Raw genomic sequence first — 15,245 nt, 5'->3', positions numbered from 1 at the left:
TAGCATTATCCTTCAAGAAAGACAAGCTTTTGGTTGCAATTGTTCTATTTACAAGTGATATTCGTTTAAATAATAAAAGGTGAAGACAAAAGACAGATTCGATGATTTGAAGACGCAAACGACCAAAAAGCTAAAAAGTGCAAAATACAATTCAAGTGGTTCAATTTATTGATAAGAAACGTCTAAAAGTTACAAGAGTACGAGCCTCGGAAAGCAAAGTACAAAATATTAAATCATACGAAAGGACGTTCGAAAATCCGGAACCGGGACATGAACCAACTATCAACGCGCGGCGTAAGGACCTAAAATTACAAGTCAACGATGCACAAGAATATAATATAATATATATAAAATTATATAAAATTATATATATTATATTATATAATATATTAATACGCAGCAACCCACGTTTTTGGAATCATTGTGAGCTGGAAAAGCAGGCCATGCGATCGCATGGCCAGGAAGGCTTAAAACCATGTGATCGCATGGTAGCCTGTAGCAGGTCAGGTCCTATAAATTTCGCAGTTTCTGGCCGAATTTAATACACAATATTCAATCTCTCTCACTCTCTACGATATATATATATATATATATATATATATATATATATATATATATATATATATATATATATATATATATATATATATATATATTTATAATTTTAATTTAAGATTAATAATAATAAGGTTATGTTAGCGAATGTTGTAAGTGTGTAAGTCGAAATTCTGTCCGTGTAATGCTACGCTACTATTAATCATTGTAAGTTATGTTCAATCTTTTTAAATTAATGTCTCGTAGCTAAGTTATTATTATGCTTATTTAAATCGAAGTAATCGTGATGTTGGACTAAATATTAAAGACGGGGTTATTGGGCTTTGTACCATAATTGGGGTTTGGACAAAAGACCGACACTTGTGAAAATTGGACTATGGACTATTAATGGGCTTTATATTTGTTTAACTGAATGATAATTCGTTAATTTAATATAGATATTTACAATTGGACGTATCTATAAATAACCACATACATTCGATCGGACACGATGGGCGGGATATTTATAAGTACTAATAATCGTTCATTTGACCGGACACGGGAATGAATTAATAGTCAATGGACTCATTAAAACAGGGGTGGATTACGTACAAGGACACTTGGCGTAATTGTTAACAAAGTATTAAAACCTTGGGTTACACGCATTCGATATCCTGGTGTAATTATTAAACAAAGTGTTAAGACGTTGTTACAGTTTAAGTCCCCAATTAGTTGGAATATTTGACTTCGGGTATAAGAATAATTTGATGAGGACACTCGCACTTTATATTTATGACTGATGGACTGTTATGGACAAAAATCAGATGGACATATCGAATAATCCAGGACAAAGGACAATTAACCCATGGTAATAAATTAAAATTAACACGTCAAACATCATGATTACGGAAGTTTAAATAAGCATAATTCCTTTATTTCATATTTCATCGCACTTTTATTTACTGTCATTTTATTTATTGCACTTTTAATTATCGTACTTTTTAATTATCGCAATTTTATTTATCGTCATTTTATTTATCGCACTTTTATTATCGTTATTTACTTTACGCTTTAAATTAAGTTGTATTTATATTTAATATTTTACATTAGGTTTTAATTGCGACTTAAGACATAAAATCGACAAACTGGTCATTAAACGGTAAAAAACCCCTTGTATAATAATAATACTACTTTTATATATATATATATATATATATATATATATATATATATATATATATATATATACAAATATAGTTTAAAAAAATATAGCGTTAAACTTGGCTAGCTCCCTGTGGAACGAACTGGACTTACTAAAAACTACACTACTGTACGATTAGGTGCACTGCCTATAAGTGTTGTAGCAAGGTTTAGGTATATTCCATTCAATAAATAAATAAATAACTGTGTAAAATTGTATCGTATTTAAGAGTATTTCGTAGTAAAAATATAACTATTTCGTATACGCTGCTGCACACGTCAATAACATGTTGTGAAAAGCGTTTCGCCTAAATATGTCAGGAAGTGGGTGATCTTTATTTGAAAAATGACAGATTCGGACAGAAGCTGAATGAGCCTGTGCGCGCCGCGCACCTAAACTGAATAATAATAAAAAAATTGTTTACAGTTTTGGTTGGTTATTGGGTTGGGTTGTTACATTCCAATACTGAACGTGCATACACTGTATCTAGGACTCAATGTGGGCCTCAGTCACAACCACCACAACAACCCTCATTACAACTACAACTGTAGTGACCCGAACTTTTCCATGTTTATATATATTAATTGAGATTGATATTTACATGACTAAATGTTTCCAACGTGTTAAGCAATCAAACTTGTTAAGACTTGATTAATTGAAATAGGTTTCATATAGACAATTGACCACCCAAGTTGACCGGTGATTCACGAACGTTAAAACTTGTAAAAACTATATGATGACATATATATGATTATATATATAGTTAACATGATATTATGATAAGTATGTATCTCAGTAGGTATTTTAACAATGATTTATATACATAAAATTGTGTTTATTGAATTAAGAAACTCGAAACGATATATATAACGATTATCGTTATAACAACGTCTTACTAATTACATATGAATCATATTAAGATATTATTACACTATGTTTAATCATGATAAATGATAAGTAAACATGTCATTATGTATATTAACAATGAACTACATATGTAAAAACAAGACTACTAACTTAAGGATTTCGAAACGAGACATATATGTAACGATTATCGTTGTAACGACATTTAAATGTATATATATCATATTAAGATATATTAATATATCATAATATCATGATAATATAATAATTTAACATCTCATTAGATATAATAAACATTGGGTTAACAACATTTAACAAGATCGTTAACCTAAAGGTTTCAAAACAACATTTACATGTAACTACTAACGATGACTTAACGACTCAGTTAAAATGTATATACATGTTGTGTTTTGATATGTATTCTTACACTTTTGAAAGACTTCAAGACACATATCAAAGTACTTCTACTTAACAAAAATGCTTACAATTACATCCTCGTTCAGTTTCATCAACAATTCTACTCGTATGCACCCGTATTCGTACTCGTACAATACATAGCTTTTAGATGTATGTACTATTGGTATATACACTCCAATAATCAACTCTTAGCAGTCCATGTGAGTCACCTAACATATGTAGGAACCATCATTTGGCAACTAGCATGAAATATCTCATAAAATTACAAAAATATGAGAAATCATTCATGACTTATTTACATGAAAACAAAATTACATATCCTTTATATCTAATCCATATACCAACGACAAAAAACACATACAAACACTTTAATTCTTCAATTTTCTTCATCTAAGTGATCTCTCTCAAGTTCTATCTTCAAGTTCTAAGTGTTCTTCATAAATTTCATAAGTATAGTTTCATAAAAATCAAGAATACTTCTAAGTTTGCAAATCTACTTCCAAGCTTTCTAATCCATTCCAAGTAATCATCTAAGATCAAGAAACCTTTGTTATTTACAGTAGGTTATCTTTCTAATTCAAGGTAATATTCATATTCAAACTTTGATTCAATTTCTGCAACTATAACAATCTTGTTTCGAGTGAAAATCTTACTTGAACTGTTTTCGTGTCATGATTCTGCTTCAAGAACTTTCAAGCCATCCAAGGATCCTTTGAAGCTAGATCCATTTTCTCATTTCCAGTAGTTTTATCTAGAAAACTTGAGGTAGTAATGATGTTCATAACATCATTCGATTCATACATATAAAGCTATCTTATTCGAAGGTTTAAACTTGTAATCACTAGAACATAGTTTAGTTAATTCTAAACTTGTTCGCAAACAAAAGTTAATTCTTCTAACTTGACTTTTAAAATCAACTAAACACATGTTCTATATCTATATGATATGCTAACTTAATGATTTAAAACCTGAAAACACGATGAACACCATAAAATCGGATATACGCAGTCGTAGTGAAACCGGGGGCTGCTTTGGTTTGGATAATTAAAAACTATGATAAACTTTGATTTAAAAGTTATTCTTCTGGGAAAATAATTTTTCATATGAACATGAAACTATATCCAAAAATCAAGGTTAAACTCAAAGTGAAAGTATGTTTTCTAAAATGGTCATCTAGACGTCGTTCTTTCGACTGAAATGACTACCTTTACAAAAATGACTTGTAACTTATATTTCCGACTATAAACCTATACTTTTTCTGTTTAGATTCATAAAATAGAGTTCAATATGAAACCATAGCAATTTGATTCACTCAAAACGGATTTAAAATGAAGAAGTTATTGGTAAAACAAGATTGGATATTTTTGATCTTTTTAGCTACGGGAAATGTTTAACAAATCTATACAAATCATATCCTAGCTAACTTATATTGTATTATATATGTATTCTAATATATTATGTAATCTTGGGATACCATAGACACGTATGCAAATGTTTTGACATATCATATCGACCCATGTATATATATTATTTGGAACAACCATAGACACTCTATATGCAGTAATGTTGCAGTTAGCTATACAGGGTTGAGGTTGATTCCAAAAATATATATACTTTGAGTTGTGATCTAGCCTGAGACATGTATACACTGGGTCGTGGATTGATTCAAGATAATATATATCGATTTATTTCTGTACATCTAACTGTGGACAACTAGTTGTAGGTTATTAACGAGGACAGCTAACTTAATACACTCAAATCTTTAAAACATAATAAAAATGGTTGTAATTATATTTTGATCATACTTTGATATATATATGTACATATTTGTATAGGTTCGTGAATCGGTCCGTGGCCAAGTCTTATTTCCGAGGAAGGAAATATCTGTGAAAGTGAGTTATAGTCCCACTTTTAAAATCTAATATTTTTGGGATGAGAATACATGCAGGTTTTATAAATGATTTACAAAATAGACACAAGTACGTGAAACTACATTCTATGGTTGAATTATCGAAATTGAATATGCCCCCTTTTTATTAAGTCTGGTAATCTAAGAATTAGGGAACAGACAACCTAATTGACGCGAATCCTAAAGATAGATCTATTGGGCCTAACAAACCCCATCCAAAGTACCGGATGCTTTAGTACTTCAAAATTTATATCATATCCGAAGGGTGTCCCGGAATGATGGGGATATTCTTATATATGCATCTTGTTAATGTCGGTTACCAGGTGTTCACCATATGAATGATTTTTATCTCTATGTATGGGATGTGTATTGAAATATGAAATCTTGTGGTCTATTATTACGATTTGATATATATATATATATATATATATATATATATATATATATATATATATATATATATATATATATATATATATATATATATATATATATATATATATATATATATATATATATATAGGTTAAACCTATAACTCACCAACATTTTTGTTGACGTTTAAAGCATGTTTATTCTCAGGTGAATACTAAGAGCTTCCGCTGTTGCATACTAAAATAAGGACAAGATTTGGAGTCATGTTTGTATGATATTGTATAAAAACTGCATTCAAGAAACATATGTCGATGTAATATATTTCTATTGTAAACCATTATGTAATGGTCGTGTGTAAACAGTATATTTTAGATTATCATTATTTGATAATCTACGTAATATTTTTAAAACCTTTATTGATAAAATAAAGGTTATGGTTGTTTTAAAAATGAATGCAGTCTTTGAAAAACGTCTCATATAGAGGTCAAAACCTCGCAACGAAATCAATTAATATGGAACGTTTATAATCAATATGAACGGGACTTTTCAACAACAAAATCAACCACCACTACCATCATCAGCAATGACACCAACTGTTGATCAATATGCGCCAACTGCTGCAACTATGAATGCTCTTAGCAGTATGGTTATGAGGGTTATAGTTGATTAACAAAAGATGAAAGTTGAGTTTGAATTTGAAGAGAAGATTGAGAAGCTTTAGAGAGAGGTTAAAGCCACGGATGATAAGATAGCGAAAATATCTGATCTTGATACACGTCAAGTTAATGAATTTGGAGAGTTGATTGTAAGGTGGACAAGGAAGTCCTAGCTCTTACATGACGTATTGATAGTCAGAGTACAACAATTGTTACAACTACTAATTCCATAGAAGAGCTAGATGAAGGTTAATGAGTTAGATGTTAAATTCAAGTATATCGAGGTTGTGAAAGATGATGAAGAGGGTTATGGTGATTTTGATGATCAAGGGGAGTATTATGAAGGTTCGTTGTCTATAGCTTAGCTTGTCGTGGCGAAAGGAACTGAAGATAATCCACTTTAAGTAGATCTTCTTAATGTTGCTTATACTTTACATTAATTTCTTACTATGTATGATGAACTAAAACATTCTGTTGTAATTGACGATTTAGAGGAGGGGGAGATCCTCCACGATATACTAGAGAGGAGCAGGACGATCTGATGCGTCAAGAAAAGAGTGTATTAGCTGACACACATACCTCTTCTCGAGGACGTGTCAACTAATGAGGAGGCTCCTACAAGCGTAAGTGATGAAGATTGTGATGATATTGAATTTGAAGAAACTACTAAGGAAGATTATCCATTATATTAGAATGCTAACAACGAGGATTTTCCCGAGTTTTGCTGAGTATTTTAAGTTTGGTGGAGAGGTGTTGAACATAATATGTGAAGAGAAAGAAATGTCTGAAGTTTTGCCGGACGTTTTCTTGCCGGTCAAGATAAATAACGAAAAATTTGAAGATTTAGAAGTTGAATGGAGAATATTGCCGAGGATAAGGAAATATTGTGAGAAGCCGGAGTTGAAGCCAAAGTATTTAAGGTTTATTGAAAGGAATAAGACACTTTCAGCTAAAGGAAAGATCCTAGACTGGCATATATTAAGGAACTTGATGGGTATTCGATGAAGAAAGAATTTGGTGTTGATTGCATTAGATATTCGTATCAATTCAAGTCACTCCCTTATTTTTAGTTCATGCAAATATCGAGTTTGAAGATGTTGTACTGTGAGTATAGTAATTTGTTTGATTTTATACAGAAAACATCAGAATTGCATTTAGATCCGAGAATTTTATTTCGGCCGTAATTTCCTGAGATTAGTTATCGAACTAATCTAACCACGAGAAAATTGAAGAAGATTGTTAAGTTTAAGGCCGCGGAGACTATGAATGAGGTACCACCGAAGAAGTTGTCATGGAACTTTAGTTCAAGATTTTGTTGGTGGTATTATGATGACCGCTCTAAGGAGGCTGTCTTAGTGTCGGATAAAGGCGGGAAGGAAAATCAGGAGGTTATCAGGGTTTTAGATCTAGTCTGGCTGAGAAATTGTTGTGAGGCTAATATCTTCACTCCATACTACAACCGGATGCTGTATTGGGAAGTCAACCGTGTTCAAGCAGAGCAGTTTGCTCGAGTCGCTAAAGTTTGTTGTTTGAATAACATGGTTACAGATGCGTTTGAAGTTTGATGATGAAATGACTGAAGACTTTTGAGTTTGTTAGAACTAGGTCTAAGTTTGTTGATGCATAAATGTAAATCCCTGGTTTCAATCGTATTATTCGCTTATTTCAGTCATTTGCTACTGAGGATTATAGTAATTGTACATTGACTCTTATTGTCTGATTATGTTACTATGATAATCGTGTGTTAAGTAACGAGATTGTTAAAGTTTGAATCCAAAGTTAAACAGACTCACCATCGACCGACATAAGCTTCGGTATACATGGATAATTCGGTGGAAGTTGACTAATGGTCGACTGAGGGAGACAGTGGACCGACAGACATAGTATGTCGATCGAGTGTCGCTGCAGATACTATAACTATGTGATACGGGTTATATTGGGATGTTACACACTTTGCACAAACCCTAGCTAATGAATCTCTCTGATTTTCGGTCTCCAACATACTCAACACGAAAAATAACTTTAGGTGTCGATCTAACCTAGTTTAGGTTTGATATATCGATTCCGAACGCTTAAGTTTATTCGATTAAAGCTTGTTCAAGTGTTTTCGCCTTTAAATCGAGTGTACGTTGGTGTGAGATCCCTAATCACGTCTACATAGTTCACCAAACTAAAATAAAAATTTCAAAAAGCCTCTCCCATTACAAATACTTTGAAATCGGCAAAGCAAAGACAGTTTCTTTAAGCCTATTACCTAGGAGATTTTCTGTTTCGTATTGTCGTTTTCTTTATAAAAGAAACAAGAAGGAAAAATAAAATTCCAATTGTTTTCATATGAAGGGTATTTCCGTAATTCAACCAGTTATCCCACTATCTTTAAACCAACAGTAGTCAAAGAGTCAAAAGTTGATACATACACACAACCCATAAAAACCGCTAAGCAGTATTGCATTATTAACATCACGTCACCGTAAAACCACTTCTCTCTCTTCAGACGTGTCACTTTCTCATTCGTCAATCCCATCTTTCCGGGATTCATAAGAAAAAAACAACACACAATCACTCTCTCATGTGTTTTTTCACACACTGAAAAAAAAACCCAAATTTGTTTTTATCTAATTTTGCTTACATCCTCAAAATGACATCAATTTTCAATTTCTTTTACACACCAATTGATCTTTCAGTTGCATTTTATGTATATTCATAAATTCATAATTCAACTCTCATATATTTGTAGATAGACAGATACATAAGTTGTACGTATAATGCAGCTGCAACAAGAGGAAGTAATGGAAGAAATTGATGTGAGTAATGGTGGTTGTGGTGGTGATAGTAGTGAAGAAGAATTGTCCGTACTGCCACGTCATACTAAGGTGGTTGTTACTGGAAACAACAGAACAAAATCTGTTCTTGTCGGGTTACAAGGTGTTGTTAAGAAAGCTGTTGGTCTTGGCGGTTGGCATTGGCTGGTAATTTTTTATTTTTATTTTTATTTGATAATGTGATGTGATGATTTATGTGGATTTTAGTGTATTGAATTGGGCGTTTAAATCATTTTTTAAAAGTTTGTTTCTTAAAAGTTGGATAATTTTGAAATATTGAGTATAAATGAATATATGAATGATAAATGATGATTAGTTTAAGTGGATCTATAAGGAAATTAACAGGGTTCTCATTCTTGTTTATTTATTTTTTCTTAAACAATGTTTGTTTAATTTGAAAGATTAATTAATATTTATTGACTCTAGATGCTATTTCTGGTGTACTGCATGTGATTCAAATTGTAATTTTGTGGGTTCTTATGAATATTTAATTTAGAGAATTAGGGTTTTTGTTCCCCCATGTTTGAGTTTAAAGAACATCCTTCATTTTTGCAGCTTTTATCTTAATCTTAATAAAGTGATTAAAAGAAAAGCTAGATTAAGATGTATATTACTCTTACTATTTTAATAAAATTATGATTATCTTTTGACTTTTAGTAAGCAAGCTTTCAATTATTAGTCATGTCTTGATCTATTCTTTGATTTTACTTGGATTGATTGATAAATTTTAATATTGTTATGTAACTTACCATGGATGATGGTAATTAATGTTCTTGGTTATTCATTAATCTTTCTATTCAGTTTGTTCTAGTTATTATAAGTCATAACTAATTATAATTGTAATAATTATAATTATAATAATAATTATGATTTTAACTATAATTATGTGTCCATCTATTTATTATTTATGTCTCTGGTCATTTTGTCATTCCACATCAAAATCAAAATCTGTTTAAAATTATCTAGTAAATCATAAACCCATTTAGTTCATTTATGTTAGAATTCCATATTTTAATTTTAATAATATTTAAAAATATGAGCTGCAATTTCACAAAAAAAAAAGTTGATCTATAGTCACACTAATTGTGTTAGAGTATAATTTAAGACTTTGTTTGGCACTTGACATACCCTCTGTGTGCCTTTCTCTCATTAATCTATTATCTTTCCAGCTAACTATGAAATAAAGCTTTTATATTTGTATTTACACGTTAGCGGGAATATAAATATAAATATATAAATATATAATATAAGAATAATTGAATTTCTTTTCTGCAAAAATGCTGTGTTGACCTTCACATTGCTTTGAAATCATGAAACAATTTGTTCATCTTCTATCATTTTTTTTGGGTAATTTTCATTTGACCGTGTTATCGACTGTTTTTAGGTGCTCACGAACGGAATAGAGGTGAAGCTGCAAAGGAATGCACTAAGTGTGATTGAAGCTCCAACTGGTAATGAAGAAGACGATGATCTTGAATTTGAAAACGTACATTGGAATGTATCTGATCCAGGTTAGTAATGCATTCTTAATTAAGTTCAAAAATTATTGGTTTGTATACATTTTGAGCTAACAAACTCAAAGTATCATAATTTCGAACATGTTGGTGGTATAAAACAATGACAAGACCCATTTCATTTCAGATTCTTATTTTTTTTTTAAGAATTATTAAAAAGTAAACATGTAGCCTTGTTATAGAATTATGTGTAAGAAATCTTGAAACCAAAAATTTGAATATTTTGGTAAATTTTTACAAATCTTTGAAACCAAAAAAATTGAAAGTTTTGGTAATTTTTCAATGGCAAAAGTGTCTTTTTGCATGGCAGGTACTCTTTTAGCTGTTACAGTATTTTACATTGGATGCCTTAGCCACATGGTTATACTTTAACTTTTTAACTACTGCTAGAAACTCTATTATGCATTCCATTATAATTATAATGTTGTGTTGTGTCAATATGGACCCACCATCTCCATTAATAATTGTGTCTTTGTAATTTTATCCATGTTATCAGCATCTGATGATACCCAAAAGTCGCATCGATCGAGGCACCGCCCGCATAAATCGAATGGGTCGGCAGCACATAAGACCGTTAGCCGGTCTTTTTCTTGTGACTCACAACCTAAGACCTCCTTTACCACTTCTCGTGGGTCCGTGGTATGCAAACTTTCCAAAAAGTATATGCATTTATCATCAATTATCAATTGTTATCAGTTATTCTATTAAAAGTGATTTGTTTACGTGTACTGTTTTCAGAAGGTTGATCTGAGCAAACTTGAGATGGCAGCCTTACGAAGATATTGGCGACACTTCAATCTTGTGAGAAACGATATAATATCGGCATTACACTGTTGCATATTATTATTTTTTCTGTTTGCTTTTTTTTTTTGTATATGGAAGTTGTGTTTGTGTGTCGGTTTGTGACAACAAAGTTATTATTGTTTGATGTATAGGCAGATGCATTTCCTAATCCATCAAAGGAGGAGCTTGTTGATATTGTTCAAAAGCATTTCATGTCGCAGGTATTTACTATCTTTGACTAGCTTCTTGATGTTGTTATGTTCGATATATTTCCGAGTTTCTTTTTTTGCTAATGATTGGCAAAAGAACCCGAAAATATAGACCAGGGTTGGTCTTAGTATAATGTTCCTACTCCCTACTAGGGGGCTCAACTGGTGTGGGACTATAGCTGGATCAAATTTGGGTCAATTAGGTCAAGCTTTCGGATCAATTGGGTCTTGAAAAAAACTAGGTCTCGCAGTGTGAACCAAAATTTAAAAAAGGTCCAATGGGCTTTCCTTCAACATATTGGGTCTTATACAACATGTATAAAAGAACAGGTTGAATGAGTATCAATTTCTAAAGCTCAATTAATAGAGAGGTCTGTGTCTGTGAATGGGTCAAATGGGTCAAGTATAATAAGTTTCATCAATAACATTTATGAAAGCATTCATGGTTATATCAGTTGTTATACTGTGTAGATAATAATAAACTAAAACAATATAATAAATGTTATATAACCCGTTGGACCCATTTGACCCATGACCCGTTTCGACACATTACCCAACCAGACCCATTTGGACCCGTTTAATTATTTGACCCGTTAGTCCCACAGTGGGACTATAGGTGGCAACCTGGTCCTTTTTATCTGTTGGGTCGAAACAGATAATTGTTGCCAAATGTGAAAAAGGTTGTGTTGGATTGCCTTGATTTCCCAACATTTTTCGCCGATCCTTTTGATTTACAAAAATTGCCCTGATAATTTTGTTTGCCCATTCTTTTAAACAAAATGGTTATGGTTATGGTTATGGTTAGTGTATGCGTTCTGTACAAAATAAGTGAAAACTAACAAAGATATGTGGTGTTGTGTCAAGAAATTGGACGAGTTGCAGGTGATCGTGGGGTTTGCACAAGCTGCAAAGAAGCTCAAGATGGTATGCAAATGATTGATGAATCTCTCAAACTCGACAGAAACGCGGATATATTGTTGATTGTTGACTTTGACTTGACTAACAGATACTTATTTAAGCTAATGCTGCCTCCTTGTAATTTTGTCTTGTGACTCTGTCATGGGTTTTGGTAGCTTTATTTTGTAGATATATAATATGTAGAGCAAGTCTAAAAACAAACACCTGCAACATCCTTGCCATTGTTGGCTCTAAAAATGCATGGCATTGTCGTTGTTTTCAAGCCATTTTGATCTCATTTTCACTAGTTTTCTTTTGTCTATGTTGTCGCTGTACATGTTAAAAGGTACCCAACGCCATCTTCTGCTTAAGACGGGTCACCCCATCCCAGCCCAAATTGTACTAACACGTTGCGACCCCTTAATGCCCATGATGAAAGGCTTATGTATAAAACTGCCTAATATTTTTCGAGTGTTTCTTACTGGTCAAACGAGTAAGCATGCTGGAAGACGTGTCATGCCATCACAGCCTAAATTGTTGATGACTTATTTTTTTTTTTTGATGATAATCCCTTTTACTTCGTCTTCAGGATAAGACCTTGTTATTTCTTCCTATCAGTGACACAAAACAAGAGCAGTATTTCTGTTAATACTTAATTTTTTAAATGCGATCCCTATTTTCATTTCTTTGGACTCTGCAAGAATTTGTCGATATTTGCAATTCAATCATCTTGTTCCTAGATGTTCTATAGGAATAAATTGTAATTTCCATTATGGTGCATCACTAGATTGCTCAAATGCTCGGACCAAACACTTTTCAGCGACAAAGGTCGATGCACAGGTTTAGGTGTGATGAAGTCAATTTTTTGAAGTAAATTATAGAGCAGTTTTTTGTTATTTTTGCGCCCCCTCTGTCTTTTCAAGTTTATTGTAAAGGAAAAGTCTGGCTCAAAGTGCACTAGCTTTGTCCCTGCAGATACACATGCTTTTGCAACAACAAAAAAAAGTGCACTAGCTTTAAAGGATTTCCAAGGATGAAGTTACTCAACATTGTTAAAAAAAATAAACCCATAAAAGCAAGAAATCAATGGCTAATTACTCAAGATTACTTTAAGAAAAGATCATGGAGATTGGAGAAGAAGTGTAGTCAGCATGGATTAGAGGGTATGCAGATTCCTTCATTTGGACATAAAGTTTGGATATTGATTTCACAAATAAGCTTATAAATAAATGAATTTATAAAAACAAGACACTGCAAGAATAATAGTATTATTGGTCGGTAGATAATTTCATTTCTAAAATTAATAGTCTAATACTCCCTCAGTCAAACTTTACATGTTGACTACACAGTTGTAACACTTCGAGGAGCTCTTTCAACTGGCGCCTAATCCACTAACATGCTCAAGAACCGAGAGCCGCGCAGTCTACCATGAGGCTAATCTTCTTAATTGTTATATCGATGTAATATCAACAATAAAACTGCAAAACTGAACTAAAACTGATATCATGCAGTACTGATACATAATGGCACCACACATACACACATTTGCATATTGTCTTGTGTAAGACAGGAACCCTAAATACTAACTTCCGAGTCTTAAAAATGACGTGATCTTGGAATTATTGATTGATTAATACACAAAATCAACAATTAGTGTGATAATCCAAAATAATACTGTAACTTCGAAACACACTAATGGAACAATTGAACCCGAACATATTGAACGGAAATGGGTACTAACAATATGATAGTTTTATATTAAAGTACATGTACCAAATTTAACATTTAACATAAACTAATCAGAAGGTATATATTGATCCTTGTTTCAAAAACTAGATTCATCTCTTAACTAAAAACACAAATCTTCAATCTCAATGATATTTCTTTAAAAATTCAAATATCCGTAATTAAAATCCACCACTATTACTTGGACAAAATGTAATCAAGTAGTCCGACCCGGAACAAGTAAAAGTACTAGACGCATCATCATACGCATAACTATACGCACCAGGACACGCTGCTTTAAACATAACCGAAAATTGCGTCGGTGCACACGTGGCAGGGGTTGCATGTTCTCCGGTACAACAAAACTCCGGTACATTAAACGCGTCACACGCGCTTTTACACGCCACCACCGCACCGTTCCCGTCAACCACTCGTAACTCCGCCGGACAATTAACATTCAAATCCGCAATACATCCGGCGTACTGACAGTCACCGGCGCCACCGGAAGGTTTAATTCCAATACCGACGTTGTAACCGTCGACGAGGCTGACGTCATAAAAGTCCTTATCGCTGTTACTAATACCACCGCCGATTGTGAATTCCGCTAATGAAACCGGCGGTGCACCACCTCCATTGCATTTAAGCGTGCTACCGCAATCGCCGGTTTCGCACTTTCCGTTACCGAATTCGTCGAATGTGCAACCGGTTCGGGCCCAAAACCGGCCCGACCAGCCTGGAATAACCGGTAATTGAACAGTACCGCCTGGTGACAGTGAGAAACCGCCTTCTCCTATCACTATTCCGGCATTGCCGGAAAGTGTTCCCGGCCAAACTGTATAGCTACAACTATTTTGTAACGTAAACACCGTAGCTGTGACGTCATCACCTGCAATCACACGAATTACATTCAATTCGATCTGTACCTCAACGTGAATATCGATATATATTATTGTTATACGTATACTTGCATATAGATTATGTTACCTAAACCTAATTATGTTGCGTAAATAGCGAATCAGATTACAAAGCTACTTCAGCTGTGTATACAACAACATGATGAATGATTGATATAATGATGAAATTTTCATTGATAATAGCTGTGTATAAGAACATGATTAACGATTTGCAGATATTAACAGGTAATTAAGTGCATTATATTGTATAAAAGTGTAATTAGACATTAGAAAGTAAAACAGAGTGATCAAATGCAGATATTGAATACCTGAAAGGAGGATAGTGAGAAGAAGATAGAAGCTAGTTCTGATAATGATTGCCATTGAAGAAGGTGAAGATGAAGTAGCCACGAAAAGATTGTGTATATGTGTTAGATTGATAGTGGGA

At 32.8% G+C, this 15,245-nt stretch overlaps 2 protein-coding genes across 2 annotated transcripts; one reads left to right on the top strand and one right to left on the bottom strand.

Annotated features, from left to right (window-relative positions):
* Positions 1–8,694: 8,694 nt before the first annotated feature.
* LOC139892312 (uncharacterized) lies at positions 8,695–12,446 on the top strand. Its single transcript, XM_071875370.1, has 6 exons — positions 8,695–8,923; positions 10,161–10,287; positions 10,787–10,929; positions 11,029–11,091; positions 11,226–11,294; positions 12,147–12,446. The coding sequence occupies exons 1-6, from the start codon at positions 8,720–8,722 to the stop codon at positions 12,216–12,218; spliced, it is 678 nt and encodes a 225-aa protein (XP_071731471.1). The 5' UTR covers positions 8,695–8,719; the 3' UTR covers positions 12,219–12,446.
* A 1,640-nt stretch (positions 12,447–14,086) lies between these two features.
* On the bottom strand, positions 14,087–15,181 carry LOC139889157 (pathogenesis-related thaumatin-like protein 3.5). Its single transcript, XM_071872121.1, has 2 exons — positions 15,127–15,181; positions 14,087–14,790 (listed from the first exon to the last, which is right to left on the bottom strand). Exons 1-2 carry the CDS (start codon positions 15,179–15,181, stop codon positions 14,087–14,089), a joined length of 759 nt encoding a protein of 252 aa, XP_071728222.1.
* Positions 15,182–15,245: the final 64 nt, after the last annotated feature.

This window comes from Rutidosis leptorrhynchoides, chromosome 2, assembly GCF_046630445.1.
Source record: "Rutidosis leptorrhynchoides isolate AG116_Rl617_1_P2 chromosome 2, CSIRO_AGI_Rlap_v1, whole genome shotgun sequence".
Taxonomy (NCBI): domain Eukaryota; kingdom Viridiplantae; phylum Streptophyta; class Magnoliopsida; order Asterales; family Asteraceae; genus Rutidosis; species Rutidosis leptorrhynchoides.
The sequence above is the reverse complement of the archived record's forward strand: the minus strand, read 5'-3'. Positions and strand labels throughout refer to the sequence as shown.